The sequence below is a fragment of the Catharus ustulatus genome, chromosome 1 (genome assembly GCF_009819885.2).
Source record: "Catharus ustulatus isolate bCatUst1 chromosome 1, bCatUst1.pri.v2, whole genome shotgun sequence".
NCBI classification, from domain to species: Eukaryota; Metazoa; Chordata; class Aves; order Passeriformes; family Turdidae; genus Catharus; species Catharus ustulatus.
The window spans coordinates 163,775,493-163,796,484 of NC_046221.1; the positions used below are offsets into that span (position 1 = coordinate 163,775,493).

At 31.9% G+C, this 20,992-nt stretch overlaps 1 protein-coding gene across 1 annotated transcript in view; it reads left to right on the forward strand.

Moving 5' to 3' along the window:
* Window positions 1–20,992, forward strand: part of RECQL4 (RecQ like helicase 4) — a 54,642-nt gene that overhangs the window by 20,142 nt on the left and 13,508 nt on the right. The window contains exons 13-18 of the mRNA XM_033064044.2: window positions 1,254–1,430; window positions 4,865–5,048; window positions 7,145–7,410; window positions 8,956–9,093; window positions 9,176–9,266; window positions 13,686–13,818. Coding sequence (XP_032919935.1) covers window positions 1,254–1,430; window positions 4,865–5,048; window positions 7,145–7,410; window positions 8,956–9,093; window positions 9,176–9,266; window positions 13,686–13,818 — 989 coding nt within the window. The remainder of the gene's footprint in view (window positions 1–1,253; window positions 1,431–4,864; window positions 5,049–7,144; window positions 7,411–8,955; window positions 9,094–9,175; window positions 9,267–13,685; window positions 13,819–20,992) is intronic.

Here is a 20,992-nt window from a genome sequence, read left to right on the forward strand (position 1 = left end):
CTCTTTTTTCCTGCCCTTTTCCCCTCCATTTTCCCTAAATTTTCCCTTTTTCCCACATTTTTCCTTCTTTTTTTTTCTTGAGCTTTTCCACTCAATTTTCCCTTTTTCCCTGCCCCTTTTCCCACCATTTTTCCTCTTTTTTTTTCATTTTCCCTTCTTTTTCCCTCAATTTTCCCCTAATTTTTCCCTTTTTCCCACCATTTTCCCTCTTTTTTTTTTCCTTTATTTCTTGCTCTTTTCCCCTCAATTTCCCCATTTTTCCTTCTCTTTTTCCTGCTCTTTTCCCCTCAATTTTCCCTTTTTCCTGCTCTTTTTTCCACCATTTTTCCTCTTTTTTTTTCCTTTTTTCCCCTGCTCTTTTTCCCTCAATTTTCCCTAAATTTTCCTTTTTTCCCTCCATTTTCCCCTCAATTTTTCCTTTTTTTTCTTTTTTTTCCTGCTCTTTCTCCCTCAATTTCCCCTTTTTCCCTGCCCCTTTTCCCACCATTTTTCTTCTTTTTTTTTCCTTTTCCCTTCTCTTTTTCTCTAAATTTTTCCCTAATTTTTCCCTTTTTCCCACCATTTTTCCTCTTTTTTTCCCTTTATTTCTTGCTCTTTTCCCCTCAATTTCCCCATTTTTCCTCCTCTTTTTCCTGCTCTTTTCCCCTAAATTTTCCATTTTTCCCTCAATTTTCCTCACCATTTTTCCCTCTTTTTCCTGCTCTTTTCCCCTCCATTTCCCCTTTTTTCCTACTCTTTTCCCCTCCATTTTCCCTTTTTCCTGCTCTTTTTTCCACCATTTTTCCTCTTTTTTTTTCCTTTTTTTACCCTGCTCTTTTTCCCTCAATTTTCCCTAAATTTTCCTTTTTTCCCTCCATTTTTCCCACCATTTTTCCTGGTTTTTTTCCCTTTTTTCCTGCTCTTTTCCCCTCAATTTCCCTTTTTCCTGCTCTTTTTTCCACCATTTTTCCTCTTTTTTTTTCCTTTTTTTACCCTGCTCTTTTTTCCTGCTCTTTTCCCTAAATTTTCTTTTTTTTCCCTCCATTTTTCCTGTTTTTTCCCCTCTTTCCTCTGCCCTTTTTCCCACTATTTTCCCTCTTTTTTTTCCTTTTTCCTGCTCTTTTCCCCTCAATTTCCCCTCTTTTTCTCCCACCCTTTCCCCTCCACTTCCCCATAAAAACCCCCAAAAACCCCAAAAATCCCAATTTTATCCCATCCCCAAAAATCCCAATTTATTTTACCAACCCCAAATTTAATTTTATTTTCTCCCCCAGATCCTCCGGGAGCGTTTGGGCGTTCGCTGCTTCCTGGGGCTCACGGCCACGGCCACGGCGGCCGCGCTTCGCCACATTTCCCAACATTTGGGGATTTCCGCGCCAATCGGCGCCGCCATCGTCGGAATTCCCAAAAACCTTCGGCTCTCGGCGTCCCTGGATCCCGACCGCGATCGGGTCGGTCGCGGTTTTATTGGAGGGGAAATAAAAATTATTTTTTGGGAGAAATTCCTCATTTTTATGGCAAAAAATTCCCATTTTTATGCCCTAAAATCTCATTTTTATGGGAAAAAAAATCACAATTTTTTGGGGAGAAATTCCCCATTTTTATGGGAAAAAAATTCCAATTTTTCAGGACAAATCCTCCATTTTTATGAGGAAAAATTAGATTTTTTGGGAATAAATTCCCCTTTTTATGGGAAAAAAAAGCCCAGTTTTTGGGACAAAACTCCAATTTTTATGCCCTAAAAATCTCATTTTTATGGGAAAAAAATCCAATTTTTTTGACAAATTCCCCATTTTATGGGAAAAATAACCCCAGTTTTTTGGTACAAATTCCATATTTTTCTGGGGAAAAAGTATTCCAATTTTTGAGTACAAATTCCCCATTTTTATGGGAAACAAAAATCCAGTTTTTGAGTACAAATTCCCCATTTTTATGAGGAAAAAATCTGATTTTTTTGGGCATAAATTTCCCATTTTTACACCTTAAAACCCCGTTTTTATGGGAAAAAAATCAAATTTTTCAGAACAAATCCTCCATTTTTATGAGGAAAAATTAGATTTTTTGGGAATAAATTCCCCTTTTTATGGGAAAAAAAATCCCATTTTTCAGGACAAATTCTCCATTTTTATGCCCTAAAATCTCATTTTTATGGGAGAAAAATTCCAATTTTTGAGGACAAATCCCCCATTTTTATGAGGAAAAAATTCCCATTTTTCTAAGACTAAATCCCCTTTTTATGGAAAAAAAATCCCAATTGTTGAGGATAAATTCCCCATTTTTATGGGGAAAAAAATTCCAATTTTTCAGGACAAATTGTCCATTTTTATGAGGAAAAATTAGATTTTTTGGGAATAAATTCCCCATTTTTATGGGAAAAAAAAATCCCATTTTTTGGGACAAATTCCCCATTTTTATCCCATAAAATCTCATTTTTATGGGAAAAAAATCCCATTTTTTCAGGGCAAATTCCCCATTTTTATGGGGAAAAAAATCCGATTTTTATGACAAATTCCCCATTTTTATGGGAAAAAAATTTCAATTTTTGAGTACAAATTCCCCATTTTTATGGGAAAAAATTCCCATTTTTCTATGACAAATTAGTCTTTTTATGGGAAAAAATCCCAATTTTTAAGTACAAATTCCCCATTTTTATGAGAAAAAAATCCAATTTTTCAGGACAAATTGCCCATTTTTATGGGGAAAAAGTCCCAATTTTTTTTTGGCATAATCTCCATTTTTAAGCCCTAAAATCTCGTTTTTATGGGAAAAAAAACCAATTTTTTTGACAAATTCCCCATTTTTATGGGAAAAAAAATCCCATTTTTCTATGACAAAATCCCCTTTTTATGGTAAAAAATCCCAATTTTTGGGTACAAATTCCCCATTTTTATGTCATAAAATCCTGTTTTTATGGGAAAAAAAATCTCTTTTTTTTTGAGAAATTCCCAATTTTTATGGGAAAAAATCCCCTTTTTTGAGTACAAATTCCCCATTTTTATGGGAAAAAATTCCCATTTTTCTATGTCAAATTCCCATTTTTATGGAAAAAAAATTTCAATTTTTGAGTACAAATTCCCCATTTTTATGGGAAAAAAATCCCATTTTTCAGGACAAATTCTCCATTTTTATGCCCTAAAATCTCATTTTTATGGGAAAAAAATTCCAATTTTTTTGGGACAAATTCCCCTTTTTATGGGAAAAAAATCCCGATTTTTGAGTACAAATTCCCCATTTTTATGGGAAGAAAATCCCATTTTTATGGAAAAAAAAAAATCCCAATTTTTTTGACAAATTCCCCATTTTTATGGGGAAAAAAATCCCATTTTTCTATGACAAAATTCCCTTTTTATAGTAAAAAATCCCAATTTTTGAGTACAAATTCCCCATTTTTATGCCATAAAATCCTGCTTTTATGGGAAAAAAATCTCTTTTTTTTAAGAAATTCCCAATTTTTATGGGAAAAAATCCCATTTTTTGACAAATTCCCCATTTTTATGGGAAAAAAATACCATTTTTCAGGACAATTTCTCCATTTTTATGCCCTAAAATTTCATTTTTATGGGAAAAAAATCCCAATTTTTCAGGGGAAATTCCCCATTTTTATGGGAAAAAATTCCGATTTTTATGACAAATTCCCCATTTTTATGGGAAAAAAATCCCAATTTTTCAGGGCAAATTCCCCATTGTTATGGGGAAAAAAATCCGATTTTTATGACAAATTCCCCATTTTTATGGGAAAAAAATTTCATTTTTCAGGACAAATTCCCCATTTTTATGCCCTAAAATCTCATTTTTATGGGAAAAAAATTCCAATTTTTGAGGACAAATTCCCCATTTTTATGAGGAAAAAATTCCTATTTTTCTATGACTAATTCCCATTTTTATGGAAAAAAAATCTCAATTTTTGAGTACAAATTCCCCATTTTTATGAGGAAAAAATTCCCATTTTTTTCAGGACAAATTCCCCATTTTTATGCCCTAAAATCTCATTTTTATGGGAAAAAAAATCCCATTTTTCAGGACAAATTCCCTATTTTTATGAGGAAAAAATTCCCATTTTTCTATGACAAATTCCCATTTTTATGGAAAAAAAATCTCAATTTTTTTTGACAAATTCCCCATTTTTATGGGAAAAAAAAATCCCATTTTTCAGGACAAATTCTCCATTTTTATGCCCTAAAATCTCATTTTTATGGGAAAAAAATCCCAATTTTTGAGTACAAATTCCCCATTTTTATGGGGAAAAAAATCCGATTTTTATGACAAATTCCCCATTTTTATGGGAAAAAAAATTCAATTTTTGAGTACAAATTCCCCATTTTTATGGAAAAAAAAATCCAATTTTTATGACAAATTCCCCATTTTTATGGGAAAAAAATTCCCAATTTTTTGATACAAATTCCCCATTTTAATGGGAAAAAATTCCCATTTTTCTATGACAAATTCCCATTTTTATGGGAAAAAAATCCCAATTTTTGAGTACAAATTCCCCATTTTTATGAGAAAAAAATCCCATTTTTCAGGACAAATTGCCCATTTTTATGGGGAAAAAGTCCCAATTTTATTTGGGCATAATCTCCATTTTTAAGCCCTAAAATCTCGTTTTTATGGGAAAAAAAATTCCAATTTTTGAGGACAAATTCCCCATTTTTACACCCTAAAATCCCATTTTTTTTGTGGGAAAAAAATCCAGTTTTTGGGACAAATTCCCCATTTCTCTGGGAAAATAATCCTAATTTTAGGGGACAAATTCCCCATTTTTATGAGAAAAAAATCAGATTTTTTTGGGCACAAATTCCCCATTTTTACACCTTAAAATCCGATTTTCCTTGGGAAAAAATCCCATTTTTTGTGACTAATTCCTGATTTTTTTTTCCCAATCCAGGCCCTGCTGGAGCTGCTCCAAGCTTGGACTTTTGGGAATTCTGGGAATTCTGGGAATTCTGAAAATTTTGGGAATTCCGTGCTCGTTTTTTGCACCCGGCGCGAGGAGTGCGAGCGGCTGGCGGCGCTGATCCGACGGGAATTCCCGGAAATCCCGGAAAAATCCCGGATAAAAACGGGGAAAGGTGGGAAAAACCCAGGCTGGGAGGGAAATTTGGGGGAAATTCTGGAAATTTGGGGGAAATTTGGGGGAAATTTGAGGGATTTGGGGAAAATTTGGGAGAAATTCTGAGAAATTTGGGCGGAAATTGGGAAAATTTGGGGAAATTCTGAGAAAATTTGGGGGAAAATTTGGGAAATTTTGAGGAATTTGGGGGAAATTTGGGAAAATTTGGGGAAATTTGGAAAAAATTCTGAGAAAATTTGGGAAAAAAATCGGGAAAATTTGGGGAAATTCTGAGAAATTTGGGGGAATTCTGAGAAATTTGGGAAAAGTTGGGGAAAATTTGGGGGAATTCTGAGAAATTTGGGGAAATTTGGGAAAATTCTGGAAAATTTGGAAAAATTTAGGGTAAAATTTGGAGGAAAATTTGAGGAATTTCAGGAAAATTGGGGAATTCTGAGAAATTTGGGGGAAATTTGGGGAATTTCTGAGAAATTTGGGGGAAATTTGGGGAAATTCTGAGAAATTTGAAAAAAATCTGATAAATTTGAAGAATTCCAGGGAAATTTGGGGAACAAATTTGAAGAATTTGTGGAAAATTTGGGGAAATTCTGAGAAATTTGGGGGGAAATTTTTAGAAATTTAGGGAAAATTTGGGGAAAATTTGGGGAAATTCTGAGAAATTTGGGGGGAAATTTGAGGGATTTGGAGGAAAATTTGAGGAATTTCAGGAAAATTGGGGGAGTTCTGAGAAATTTGGGGGAAATCTGAGAAATCTGGGGGAAATTTTGGGAAATTCTGATGAATTTGGGGAAAATTTGGGAAATTTTGAGGAATTTGGGGGAAATTTGGGAAAATTCTGGGAAATTTGGAAAAATTTAGGGTAAAATTTGGGGAAAAATTTGAGGGATTTGGAGGAAATTTGGGGAAATTCTGAAAAATTTGGGAAAATTTGGGGGAATTTTGATAAATTTGGGGGAAAAATTGAGTGATTTCGAGGGAAATTTGGGGAAATTCTGGAAATTTGGGGGGAAATTTGAAGAATATGGGGGAATTTGGGAGAAATTAGGAAATTTGGGGAAGATTCTGTAAAATTTGGAAGAAGTTGAGAAATTTGGGGAAAATTGGGAATATTTAGGATTAAATTTGGAGAAATTCTGAGAAATTTGGGGAAAAGTTTGCTGGATTTGGAGAAAATTTTGGGAAATTCTGATAAATTTGGGGCACAATTTGGGGGAAATTCTGAGAAATTTGGGGGAAAATTTGAAGATAATTGGGAAAATTTGAGGTATTTGGAGGAAAAATTGGGGAATTTCAGGAAAATTAGGGGGAAATTTGCAAAAATTTGGGGAAATTTTGATAAATTTGGGGAAAATTTGGAGAAATTCTGAGAAATTTTGGGGGAAAATTGGGGATTGCTGAGAAATTTGGGGGAAATTTGGGAAAATTTGGGGAAGTTTGGGGGAAATTTGGGGGAAAAATGGGGAAATTTAAGGGAAAATTTGGGGGAAATGGGGAAATTTGGGAAAAATTGTGTAAAATTTAGGGGAAAGTGGTGACATTTGGGAAAAACTGGGAAAATTTGGGGTAAAAATTGCAAAATTTGGTGAAATTCTGAGAAATATGAGGGAAAATTTGAGGGATTTGAAGAAAAAATTGAGGAATTTCAGGAAAATTTGGGGGGAAAAATTGAAGGATTTGAGGAAAAAATTGGGGAATTTCAGGAAAATTTGGGGGAAATTTTGAAGGATTTGAAGAAAAAATTGGGGAATTTCAGGAAAATTTGGAGGAAAATTTGGGGGAAAATTTGAAGGATTTGAAGAAAAAATTGGGGAATTTCAGGAAAATTTGGAGGAAAAATTGAGGGATTTGAAGAAAAAATTGGGGAATCTCTGGAAAATTTGGGGAAATTCTGGAAATTGGGGTAAGAAGTTTAGAGTAAAATTGGGGGAAGAAATTCGGGGTAAATTTGGGAAAAATTGGGAAAATTTAGCATAAAATTTAGGGGAAATTTGGGAAAATTTTGGGAAATTCTGAGAATTATGGGGAAGAAAAAAACCACAAGGATTGTCCAAAAACTCCCCAAAAAATTTTTGTAATTTTAGTTTTTTTTTTCAGGAAAACCTCGCGAATTTTGCGTCTCGGCCGCGTACCACGCCGGGCTGTGCCCGCGGGAGCGGCGGAGAATCCAAGAGGATTTTATGGAAAATCGAATCAGGGTCCTTTGTGCCACAATTTCATTTGGGATGGGTTTGGATAAATCCCAAATTCAGGGAATTGTTCATTATAACATCCCTGGGAGTTTGGAGAGTTACGTGCAGGAAATCGGCAGAGCCGGCAGGGACGGGAGCGCCGCGCGGTGCCACCTCTTCCTGCAGCCAGAGGTGGGGATTGGGGGAAAAATTTGGGGGGAAAAATTGGGGAATTTATGGAAAAAAATTGGGGGAATTTGAGGAAAAAAATTGGGGAGTATGAGGTGTAAAATGGGAAAAAATCGGAGAAAAAATAGGGAAAAAATTGGGGAATTTATGGAAAAATTTAGGGAAAAAATTGGGGAATATCAGGTATAAAATAGGGAAAAAATTGGGGGAAAATGGGGAATTTATGGAAAAAAATCAGGGAATTTGAAGAAAAAAGTTGGGGAATATCAGGTATAAAATGGGAAAGAAATTGGGGAATTTATGGAAAAAAATTGGGGGAATTTGAGGGAAAAAATTGGGGAATAGCAGGTATAAAATAGGGAAAAAATGGGGAATTTATGGAAAAAATTGGGGAATTTGAGGGAAAAAAATGTGGAATATCAGGTATAAAATAGGGAAAAAATTGGGGAAAAAATAGGGAATTTATGGAAAAAATCGAGGAATTTGAGGAAAAAAGTTGGGGAATTTGAGGTATAAAATGGGAAAAAATTGGGGAAAAAATAGGGGGAAATTGGGGAATTTATGGGAAAAAATTGGGGGAATTTGGGAAAAATTTGGGAAGTTTGGGGGGAAAAATTGGGGAATTTATGGGAAAAAATTAGGGAATTTGAGGAAAAAAATTGGGGAATTTGAGGTAAAAAATGGGAAAAAACAAGGGAAAAGATAGGGAAAAATTGGGGAATTTATGGGAAAAAATGGGGAATTTATGGGAAAAAATTGGGGAATTTATGGAAAAAATTGAGGAATTTGAGGAAAAAAATTGGGGAATATCAGGTATAAAATGGGAAAAAATATGGGAAAAAATACGGGAAAATTGGGGAATTTATGGGAAAAATTTGGGGGAATTTGTGGAATAAAATGGGAAAAATCAGGAAAAGATTGGGGAATTGGAAGAAAAAATATTGGGGAATTTGAGGTAAAAAACTGGGAAAAAATAGGGAGAAATGGGGGGATTTTGGGAAAAAATTGAGAAAAAAATAGGGGAAAATTGGGGAATTTATGGCAAGAATTGAGGAATTTGAATTTTAAAATGGGAAAAATCAGGGGAAAATTTAGGAAAAAAAAATTGGATATTTTGGGGTATTTGAGGCATAAAATGAGGGAAATTTGGGGGAATTTCCAGAAAAAAATTGGACAATTTGAGACATAAAATGGAAAAAAAAATAAGGGGAAAATGGGGGGATTTAGGGAAAAAATTGGGGAATTCTGGGAAAAAAAATTAGAAAATCAGAAATTAGGTAAAAATTGGGAGAAGTAGGGAGAGTTAAAGGAAATTTGGGGAAAATTTGTGGGAAAAAAATGGGAAAATTTGAGGAAAAAATGGGAAAATTCAGGGACAAATTTGGGGGAAAATTTGTGGAATTCTGGAAATATTGGGAAAATCAATGAAAATAATGGGAATTTTGGGGAAATTGGCAGAATTTTGAGGGATTTGGGGGGATTTGTTTTGGGAAAAATTCCCAAATTGTTGAATTTTTCCATGAATTTGATTTTTTTTTTTCCCCACAGGGTCAAGATCTTCTGGAATTACGGCGCCACATCCACGAGAATTCCGTGGATTTTTTGGCCGTCAAGACTTTGATCCAAAGGGTTTTTGCTCCTTGTAAATGTCTGGAAAATCATGGAAAAATCCAGGAAAACTCCAAGGTTTGAATCCAAATAAATGTTTAAAAATTTGGGAATTTGGAATGAGGGAAAAAATAGAATTTTTGAGGTTTTCTTCCTACAGGAATTCTCAAAAAATTCCCGGATTTGCCGCGGCCACGAGCGCTCGATCCCCATCCAGGAATTTGTGGAATCTTTGGATCTTCGAGAAGAAGGTGAAAAAAATCCCAAATTTCCCCCCAAAAATCCCAAATTTCAATCCCAGATTCCCAAAAATCCAATTTTGCCCAAAATTCCCCAATTTTTCCTCAATTTTTTCCAATTTTTTGCCTCAAAATTCCCTTTTCTCCCCAAAATTTTCTTGAAATTTCCCAATTTTTTTCCTAAATTTCCCCATTTCTCCACAATTTTATAAATTTTTCCCCCAGTTTTGCCACAATTCCCCATATTTTCCTAAAATTTTCCAATTCATACCTCAAATCTGCCAATTTTCCCAAAATTTATCAAAATTTCTTAATTTTTCCCAAACTTTTTCAAAATTCCCCATTTTTTCCCAAATTTCTTGTGAATTTCCCAAGTTTTTCCCAAATCTTCCCATTTTTCCCAGAATTCCCCTGAATTTTCAAAGATTTTCTCAATTTTTTGGTAATTCTCCCATATATCCCAAGATTTCCCCAATTTTTCCCAAAATTTTCCTGAATTTCTTATTTTTCCCAATTTTTTTCAGAATTCCCAAATTTTTCATAAACAAATTTTTCCAAGAGTCTCCAAATCTTTCCCAATTTTTTTCAGTAATCCCAAATTTTTCCACAATTTTCCCCCAAATTTTACATTTTTTTATCAAATTTCCCCCAAATTCCCCCATTTTACCAATTTTTTTTCTGATTTTTCCCATATTTAGCACCAATTTCCACATTTTCCCTCTAAAATTTCCCCAAATTTTTCCAGAATGCCCCAATTTCCTCAATTTTTCTTAAATATTCCAAATTTTTCCTAAAATTCCCCAAATTTTTAAAAAATTTCCTTAATTTTTCCCAATTTTTCCAGATTTTCCTAATTTCCATTTTTCTTAAATATCCCAAAATTTTCCTGATTTTTTCCTGATTTTTTCCTTCAAATTCCAGAAATTGTCTTAAAATTTTCCAAATTTTTCCCTAAAGTTCTCTGAAATTTTTCAGATTTTCTATTTTTTCCCAAGTTTTTATAGAATTCCCATATTTTCCCAGAATCTTCCAATATTCCCTAAATTTTTCCATTAATCCCAATTTTTCCACAAATATTCTGATTTTTTTACAAACTTTTCCTATTTTTTCCCATTTTTTACATTAAAATTCCACATTTCCCCCTAAAATTCCCTAAATTTCTTTGAAATTTTCCAAATTTCCCAAAATTCTCTGATTTTCCCCCAAATTTCCTGTGAAATCCCAATTTTTTTTCCAAATCTCCAATTTTTTTCCCATTTGTTTCCAGAATTCCCCAAAATTTTTCAAGGTTTTCCCAATTTTTTCCAGCAATTTCCAATTTTTTCCACAATTTTCATCAAATTTTTTCTTATTTTCCCCATTTTCAGCCTCAAATTTCCCAAATTTTCTGGAAATTTCCCAATTTCCCCCTGAATTTTTCAGAATTTCCCAATTTCCACAATTTTTTTCTCAAATTTTCCAGGTTTTTCCCTGAAATTCCTAAATTTTTTTTTAAATTTCCCACATTTTCTGCAAAATTTCCCAGAATTTTATTTCCACTATTTTTCTCAAATTTTCCTCTTTTTCCTAAAATTGTCCAAATTTTCTGGAAATTTCCTAAATTTTCTAGAATTTCTCTAGTTTTCCTCAAATATTCCAATATTTTACTGATTTTCTTCCCTTTTTCAACCTTAATTTCCCCAAATTTTCTTAAAACTTTCCCAAATTTTCCTGAATTTTCTTAAAATTTCCCATTTTTAAAATTTTTTTCCAAAATTCCTGATTTTCCATTTTTATAATATTTTCCCAAATTTTTCTTAAAATTCACCAAAATTCTTAAAATTTCCCAATTTTCCCCAAAATTTTCTCAATTTTTTCCTAAATTTCCACAATTTTCGTCAAATTTCTCAAATTTTCCCTAAAATTTTCCAGATTTTCTTGACATTTCCCAAATTTTTCAGAATTTCCCCAATTATTTTCAAATATTCAATTTTTTTCTTAATTTTTCCCTTTTTCAGCCTTAATTTTCCCAAATTTTCCTAAAATTTTCCCAATTTTCTCAAATTTTCTTGAAATTTCACAATTTTTTCCCTTTTTCCAAAATTCTTCATTTCCCCCATTTTTATATTTCTCCACTTTTTTCTTAAAATTCACCAAACTTTCTTAAATTTTTCCCAATTTTTCCCAAGTTTTTCTCAATTTTTTCCCAAATTTGTCCTTTTTTTCCCCAATTTCCCCAAATTTTCTTAAATTTTTACAATTTTTCCCCAAATTTTTCCAAAATTCCTGATTTTCCCCATTTTTATAATATTTTCCCCAAATTTTTATACAAGTTCACCAAAATTTCTTTCAATTTTCCCAATTTTCCCCAAAATTTTCTCCATTTTTTTTGTAAATTTCCCCATTTTTTTCCCAAATTTCCTTAAAATTCCCCAATTTTTCCCCAATTTTTTCCAAAATTCCTGTTTTTCCCCATTTTTAGAATATCTTCCCCAAATTTTTCTAAAAATTCACCAAAATTCTTAAAACTTCCCAATTTTCCCCAAAATTTTCTCAAATTTTTCCTGAATTTCCACAATTTTTGTCAAATTTCTCAAATTTTTCCTAAAATTTTCCAGATTTTCTTGATAGTTCCCAAATTTTTCAGATTTTCCCCAATTGTTTTCAAATATTCCATTTTTTCTGATTTTTTCCCTTTTTCAGCCTTAATTTTCCTAAATTTTGTTAAAATTTTTTCAATTTTCCCAATTTCCTTGAAATTTCACAATTTTTTCCCTTTTTTCAAAATTCCTCATTTCTCCCATTTTTATATTTCTCCACTTTTTTCTTCAAATTCACCAAACTTTCTTAAAATTTTCCAATTTTTTCCCAAAATTTTCTCCATTTTTTTTTGTAAATTTCCCCATTTTTTTCCCAAATTTCCTTAAAATTTCCAAAATTTTCCCCAAATTTTTCCAAAATTCCTGTTTTTCCCCATTTTTATAATATTTTCCCCAAATTTTTATACAAGTTCACCAAATTTTCTTTAAATTTCCCCAATTTTTCCCAAATTTTTCTCAATTTTTTCCCAAATTTGTCCTTTTTTTTCCCCAAATTTCCCCAATTTCCCCAAATTTTCTTAAATTTTCACAATTTTTTCACCCAAATTTTTCCAAAATTCCTGATTTTCCCCATTTTTATAATATTCCCCCAAATTTTTCTAAAAATTCACCAAAATTTCTTTCAATTTTCCCAATTTTCCCCAAAATTTTCTCCATTTTTTTTGTAAATTTCCCCATTTTTTTCCCAAATTTCCTTAAAATTCCCCAATTTTTCCCCAATTTTTTCCAAAATTCCTGTTTTTCCCCATTTTTATAATATTTTCCCCAAATTTTTATACAAGTTCACCAAAATGTCTTAAAATTTTCCCATTTTTCCCAAAAATTTTCTCAATTTTTTCCCAAATTTCCCCTTTTTTTCCCCAAATTTCCCCAATTTCCCCAAATTTTCTTGAATTTTTACAATATTTTCCCCAAATTTTTCCAAAATTTCTGATTTTCCCCATTTTTAGAATATTTTCCCCAAATTTTTCTAAAAATTCACCAAAATTTCTTAAAATTTTCCCAATTTTCCCCAAAATTTTCTCCATTTTTTTTGTAAATTTCCCCATTTTTCCCCCAAATTTTCTTAAAATTCCCAAATTTTTCCCCAAATTTTTCCAAAATTCCTGTTTTTCCCCATTTTTATATTTTCCCCAAATTTTTCTAAAAATTCACCAAAATTTCTTTCAATTTTCCCAATTTTCCCCAAAATTTTCTCCATTTTTTTTGTAAATTTCCCCATTTTTTCCCGAATTTTCTTAAAATTCCCAAATTTTTCCCCAAATTTTTCCAAAATTCCTGTTTTTCCCCATTTTTATAATATTTTCCCCAAATTTTTATACAAGTTCACCAAAATGTCTTAAAATTTTCCCATTTTTCCCAAAAATTTTCTCAATTTTTTCCCAAATTTCCCCTTTTTTTTCCCCAAATTTCCCCAATTTCCCCAATTTTTCTTAAATTTTTACAATATTTTCCCCAAATTTTTCCAAAATTCCTGATTTTCCCCATTTTTATAATATTTTCCCCAAATTTTTATACAAGTTCACCAAAATTTCTTAAAATTTTCCAATTTTTTTCCAAAATTTTCTCAATTTTTTCCCATATTTCCCCTTTTTTTTCCCCAAATTTCCCCAATTTCCCAAAATTTTCTTAAATTTTCACAATTTTTTCACCCAAATTTTTCCAAAATTCCTGATTTTCCCCATTTTTATAATATTTTCCCCAAATTTTTCTAAAAATTCACCAAAATTTCTTTCAATTTTCCCCAAAATTTTCTCCATTTTTTTTGTAAATTTCCCCATTTTTTCCCAAAATTTTCTTAAAATTCCCAAATATTTTCCAATTTTTTTTTAAATTCCTGATTTTCTTGTAGGGATTGAAACTCTCTTGACTCTCCTGGAGCTCCAACCCCAAAAATTCCTGGAACTTTTGCCCCCGGTTCATTCCCGGTGCCGGATTCGAATTCCCGGAAATTCCGCGGAGTCGCTGCGGGAGGCGGCGTTGAGGTGAGAATTCCCAAAAAATTCCCAAAAAATTCCCAAAAATTCCCAAAAATTCCCAAAATTCCTTGGCAGAGAAATTCTGGAAAAAAAATTAGAATAGATTTGGGGAAAAGTTGGGAAAAAATGGGGAAAAAATTGGGGATTTCAAGGAAATTTTGGAAAAAATTTGGAATAAATTGAGAAATTTTAGGAAAATTGGTGGAATTATAGGAAAATTTTATAAAATTTTATAAAATTTTAGATAAATGGGGAAATTTAGAAAAAAATTGGGAAATTTCAAGAAAATTTTGGGGAAAAAAGGGAATTTTGAGGCAAAAAATGGGAAAAAATTGGAGAATTTTGGGCGAAATTGAAATTTTTGGGAATCTGGGATTGAGATTTGGGAAATTTTGGAGAAATTTGGGATTGGATTTTGGGAGTTGATTCCAAATTTTTTTCATCTTCTTCCCTGGCAGGGAAATGAGAAAAATTTGGAAATTTGGGGGGAAAATAAGGGAGAAATTCAGGGAATGCTGGGAAAAAATTTGGGGAATTGTGGGAAAATGAAAATTTGGGGGGAAATTTGGGAAAAATTGTGAATTTTGGGAAAAATTTTGGGAAAAGTAGGGAATTCTGGGAACATTTTGGGGGAAATTTGGGAATTCTGGGGAAATTTTTGAAAAATTGGGGAATTATGGGGAAAATTTGGGAATGATCTGAAAATTTGAGAAAAATGGGGAATTATGGGTAAATGGGGGAAAAATACAAAAAAGGGAAATAATTTAAAAGTCAGAAAAAATTAGGAAATTTTGGGAAAAACTGAGAGATTTGGGAGAAAATTTGGGGAAGAAATGGGGAATTCTCTGAAAATTTGGAAATTTTGGGGAAAATTGGGGAGTTCTCAGAAAATTTGGAAAAAAGTGAAGAATTCTGGGAAAAAAATTGGGAAAATTTGGTGGATTTGAGAGAAAATTTGGGGAGAAATTTGGGAATTCTCAGGAAATCTGGGAGAAATTGTCAAATTCTGGAAATTTTCAAAATGTGGAAAATTTCAGGAAAATGTGGATAATTCTGGGAAAAAATTAGGAAAATTTAGAGAATTTTGGGAAAAAATTTTGGCAGAAATTTGGGAGAAATTGTCAAATTCTGGAAAAATTAAAAATGTGAAAATTTCAGGAAAATGTGGATAATTCTGGGAAAAAATTATGAAAATTTAGAGAATTTTGGGAAAAAATTTTGGGAGAAATTTGGGAGAAATTGTCAAATTCTGGAAAAATTCAAAATGTGAAAATTTTGGAATAAAAGTAAAGAATTCTCTGAAAAAATTGGGAAAATTTTGTGGATTTGGGAGAAATTTTGTGGAAATTCTGGGAAAATTTAGGAGAAAAAATTGGGGAATTCTGGGAAAACAAAAAACAGGAAAAATTCAGAGAAAAGTCAGGAATTCTGCAAAAAAAGGAAAAATTTGGGGAAAAAATGGGAAAATGGGAATTCTCTGAAAATTTGGAAATTTTGGGGAAAATCAGGGAGTTCTCAGAAAAATTGGGAAAAGTGGAGAATTCTGGGAAAAAAATTGGGAAAATTTGGTGGATTTGAGAGAAAATTTTGGGAGAAATTTGGGAATTCTCAGGAAATTCGGGAGAAATTGTCAAATTCTGGAAAAATTCAAAATGGAAAATTTCAAAAAAGTGGAGAATTCTGGGAAAAAATTGTCAAAATTTTGTGGGTTTGGGAGAAAATTTTGAGAGAAATTTGAGAATTCTCAGAAAATTTGGGAGAAATTGTCAAATTCTGGAAATTTTCAAAATGTGGAAAATTTCAGGAAAATGTGGATAATTCTGGGAAAAAATTAGGAAAATTTAGAGAATTTTGGGAAAAAATTTTGGGAGAAATTTGGGAGAAATTGTCAAATTCTGGAAAAATTTTAATTATGAAAATTTTGGAATAAAAATAAAGAATTCTTTGAAAAAATTGGGAAAATTTTGTGGATTTGGGAGAAATTTTGTGGAAATTCTGGGAAAATTTAGGAGAAAAAATTGGGGAATTCTGGGAAAACAAAAAACAGGAAAAATTCAGAGAAAAGTTAGGGGTTCTGCAAAAAATGGGAAAAAATTGGGAAAAAAAGTGGGAAAATTGAGAATTCTCTGAAAACTTGGGAATTTTGGGGGAAATTGGGGAGTTCTCAGAAAAATTGGGGAAAATCAGGGAATTCTGGGGTAAAAAAATGGGAAAATTTGGTGGATTTGGGAGAAAATTTTGGGAGAAATTTGGGGGAAATTGTCAAATTCTGGAAAAATTCAAAATGTGAAAAATATCAGGAAAAAGAATTCTGGGAAAAAATTGTCAAAATTTGATGGATTTGGGAGAAAATTTTGGGAGAAATTTGAGAATTCTCAGAAAATTTGGGAGAAATTGTCAAATTCTGGAAAAAATTGGGAAAATTTGATTAATTTGGGAGAAAATTTTGGGAGAAATTTGGGGGAAATTGTCAAATTCTGGAAAATTTCAAGAAGTGTAAAATTTTGGAAAAATTGGAGAATTCTGGGAAAAAAGTGGAAGTTTTGTGGATTTGGGAGAAAATTTTGGGAGAAATTTGGGAATTCTCAAAATTTGGGAGAAATTGTCAAATTCTGGAAAAATTCAAAATATGAAAAATTGTGGAAAAAGAATTCTGGGAAAAAATGTCAAAATTTTGTGGGTTTTGGAGAAAATTTTGGGATAAATTTGAGAATTCTCAGAAAATTTGGGGGAAATTGTCAAATTCTGGAAAAAAATGGGAAAATTTGATGGATTTGGGAGAAAATTTTGAGAAAAATTTGAGAATTCTTAGAAAATTTGGGAGAAATTGTCAAATTCTGGAGGAAATTGGGAAATTTTGGAAAAAAGAAAAAAGTGGATAACTTTAGAAAAAATGGGAAAATTGGTGGATTTGGGAGAAAATTTGGGCAATTCTGGGAAAATTTAGGAGAAAAAATTGGGAATTCTGGGAAAACAAAACACAGGAAAAATTTGGAGAAAAATTAGGAATTCCACAAAAAAATGGGAAAATTTTGGGGAAAAATTTGGGAAAGAAGTGGGAAAATTGGGAATTCTCTGAAAACTTGGGAATTTTGGGGAAAATCAGGGAGTTCTCAGAAAAATTGGGAAAATTGGGGAATTCTGGGAAAAAATGGGGAAATTTGGTGGATTTGGGGGAGAAAATTTGGGAATTCTTAGAAAATTTGGGAGAAATTGTCAAATTCTGGAGGAAATTGGGAAATTTTAGGAAAAAAAAACGGAAAATTTTGGAAAAAATGGGAAAATTTGATGGATTTGGGAGAAAATCTGGGAAATTTTGGGAAAAATTTAGGAGAAAAAAATTGGGGAATTCTGGGAAAACAAAAAACAGGAAAAATTGGGAGAAAAATCAGGAATTCCACAAAAAAATGGGAAAAAATTGGGAAAAAAAGTGGGAAAATTGGGAATCCTCTGAAAATTTGGAAATTTTGGGGAAAATTGGGGAGTTCTCAGAAAACTTGGAAAATAGTAAAGAATTAAGGGAAAAAAATTGGGAAAATTTGGTGGATTTGGGAGAAAATTTGGGGAGAAATTTGGGAATTCTCAGGAAATTTGGGAGAAATTGTCAAATTCTGGAAAAATTCAAAATGTGGAAAATTTTTTAAAAGTGGAGAATTCTGGGAAAAAAAGAAGATTTTGTGGATTTGGGAGAAAACTTTGGGAGAAATTTGGGAGAAATTGTCACATTCTGGAAAAATTCAAAATGTGAAAATTTTGGAACAAAAGTAAAGAATTTTGGGAAAATTTTGTGGATTTGGGAGAAAATTTGGGGAGAAATTTGGGAATTCTCAGAAAATTTGGGTGAAATTGTCAAATTCTGGAAAAATTCAAAATGTGAAAAATTTTAGAAAAAATGAGGGAATTCTGGGGAAAAAATGGGAAAATTTTGTGGATTTGAGAGAAAATATTGGGGGAAAATTCTGGAAGAAAATTTTGGGAGAATTTTGGGAAGTCTCAGAAAATTTGGGAGAAATTGTCAAATTCTGGAAATTTTCAAAATGGAAAATTTCAAAAAAGTGGAGAATTCTGGGAAAAAATTGTGAAAATTTTGTGCAGTTGGGAGAAAATTTTGGGAGAAAATTTTGGGAGAAAATTTTGGGAGAAAATTTTGGGAGAAAATTGGGAGAAGTTGTCGCATTCTAGAAAAATTCAAAATGTGAAAATTTTGGAATAAAAGTAAAGAATTCTTTGAAAAAATTGGGAAAATTTTGTGGATTTGGGAGAAAATCTGGGAAATTCTGGGAAAATTTAGGAGGAAAAAATTGGAGAATTCTGGGAAAATGAAAAACAGGAAAATTTGGGAGAAAAAAATTCTGCAAAAAAGGGGAAAATTCTGGGGAAAATTTGGGAAAAAAGTGGGAAAATGGGGAATTCTGAAAAAAATTTGGGAATTTTGGGGAAAATAGGGGAGTTCTCAGAAAATTTGGAAAAAGTGAAGAATTCTGGGAAAAAATTGGGAAAATTTGGTGGATTGGGGAGAAAATTTGGGGAGAAATTTGGGAATTCTCAGGAAATTTGAGTGAAATTGTCAAATTCTGGAAGAATTCAAAATGTGGAAAATGTCAGGAAAATGGAGAATTCTGGGAAAAAATTATGAAAGTTTTGTGGATTTGGGAGAAAATTTTGGGAGAAATTTGGGAATTCTCAGAAATAGAGAAATTGTCAAATTCTAGAAGAATTCAAAATGTTAAAAAATTAAGAAAAAAATGGGTAATTCTGGGAAAAATTGAAAAATTTGGTGGACTTGTAAGACAATTTTGGGAAAAATTTTGGAATTCTCAGAAAATTTGGGAGAAATTGTCAAATTCTGGAAAAAATTGGGAAAATTTGATGAATTTGGGAGAAAATTTTGGGAGAAATTTGGGGGAAATTGTCAAATTCTGGAAAATTTCAAAATGTGTAAAATTTTGGAAAAATTGGAGAATTCTGGGAAAAAAGTGAAAGTTTTGTGGATTTGGGAGAAAATTTTGGGAGAAATTTGGGGATTCTCAGAAATTTTGGGAGAAATTGGGAATTCTGGAAAAATTCAAAATATGGAAAATTTTGGGAAAAAATTCTGGAAAAAATTGTCAGAATTTTGTGCGTTTGGGAGAAAATTTTGAGAGAAATTTGAGAATTCTCAGAAAATTTGGGGGAAATTTTCAAGTTCTGAAAAAAATTGGGAGAATTTGATGGTTTGGGAGAAAATTTTGAGAAAACTTTGAGAATTTATAGAAAATGTGGGAAAAATTGTTGAATTCTGGAGAAAATTGGGAAATTTTAGGAAAAAAGTAGAAAATTCTGGGAAAAATGGGAAAATTTGGTGGATCTGGGAGAAAATTTTGGGAGGAATTTGGGGGAAATTGTCAAATTCTGGAAAATTTCAAAATGTGGAAAACTTTGGAGAAAAGAATTCTGGGAAAAAATTGGGAAAATTTGGTGGATTTGGGAAAAAATTTTGGGAGAAATTTGGGGGAATTGTCAAATTCTGGAAAATTTTAAAATGTGTAAAATTTGGGAAAAATTGGAGAATTCTGGGAAAAAAGTGAAAGTTTTGTGGATTTGGGAGAAAATTTTGGGAGAAATTTGGGGATTCTCAGAAAATTTGGGAGAAATTGGGAATTCTGGAAAAATTCAAAATATGGAAAATTTTGGGAAAAAAGAATTCTGGGAAAAATGGGAAAATTTGGTGGATTTGGGAGAAAATTTTGGGAGAAATTTGGGAATTCTCAGAAAATTTGGGAGAAATTGTCAAATTCTGGAAAAATTCAAAATGTGAAAATTTTGGAATAAAAGGGAATTCTCTGAAAAAATTGGGAGAGTTTTGTGGATTTGGGAGAAATTTTGTAGAAATTCTGGGAAAATTTAGGAGAAAAAATTGGAGAATTCTGGGAAAACAAAAAAACAGGAAAAATTCGGAGAAAAGTTAGGGGTTCTGCAAAAAATGGGAAAAAATTGGGAAAAAAGTGGGAAAATTGGGAATTCTCTGAAAACTTGGGAATTTGGGGGAAATTGGGGAGTTCTCAGAAAATCTGGGGAAAAGTGGAGAATTCTGGGAAAAAATTGGGAAAATTTGGTGGATTTGAGAGAAAATTTTGGGAAAAATTTGGGAATTCTTAGAAAATTTAGGAGAAATTGTCAAATTCTGGAGGAAATTGGAAAATTTGGGGAAAAAAAGTGGAAAAATTGGGGAAAAAAGGGAAAATTGGGTGGATTTGGGAGAAAATTTTGGGAGAAATTCGGGGGAAATTGTCATTTTGGAAAATTTCAAAATGTGTAAAATTTTGGAAAAAATTGGAGAATTCTGGGAAAAAAAGTGAAAGTTTTGTGGATTTGGGAGAAAATTTTGGGAGAAATTTGGGGATTCTCAGAAAATTTGGGAGAAATTGGGAATTCTGGAAAAATTCAAAATGTGGAAAATTTTTTGAAAAAAGAATTCTGGAAAAAATGGGAAAATTTGGTGGATTTGGGAGAAAATTTTAGGAGAAATTTGGGAATTCTCAGAAAATTTGGGGGAAACTGTCAAATTCTAGAAAAATTCAAAATGTGAAAAATTTTAGAAAAAATGAGGGAATTCTGGGGAAAAAATGGGAAAATTTTGTGGATTTGAGAGAAAATATTGGGAGAAAATTCTGGAAGAAAATTTTGGGAGAATTTTGGGAATTCTCAGAAAATTTGGGAGAAATTGTCAAATTGTGGAAATTTTCAAAATGTGGAAAATTTCAGGAAAATGTGGATAATTCTGGGGAAAAATTATGAAAATTTAGAGAATTTTGGGAAAAAATTTTGGGAGAAATTCGGGAGAAATTGTCAAATTCTAGAAAAATTTTAATTATGAAAATTTTGGAATAAAAGTAAAGAATTCTTTGAAAAAATTGGGAAAATTTTGTGGATTTGGGAGAAATTTTGTGGAAATTCTGGGAAAATTTAGGAGAAAAAATTGGGGAATTCTGGGAAAACAAAAAACAGGAAAAATTCAGAGAAAAGTCAGGAATTCTGCAAAAAAAGGAAAAATTTGGGGAAAAAGTGGGAAAATGGGGAATTCTCTGAAAACTTGGGAATTTGGGGGGAAATTGGGGAGTTCTCAGAAAATCTGGGGAAAAGTGGAGAATTCTGGGAAAAAAATGGGAAAATTTGGTGGATTTGAGAGAAAATTTTAGGA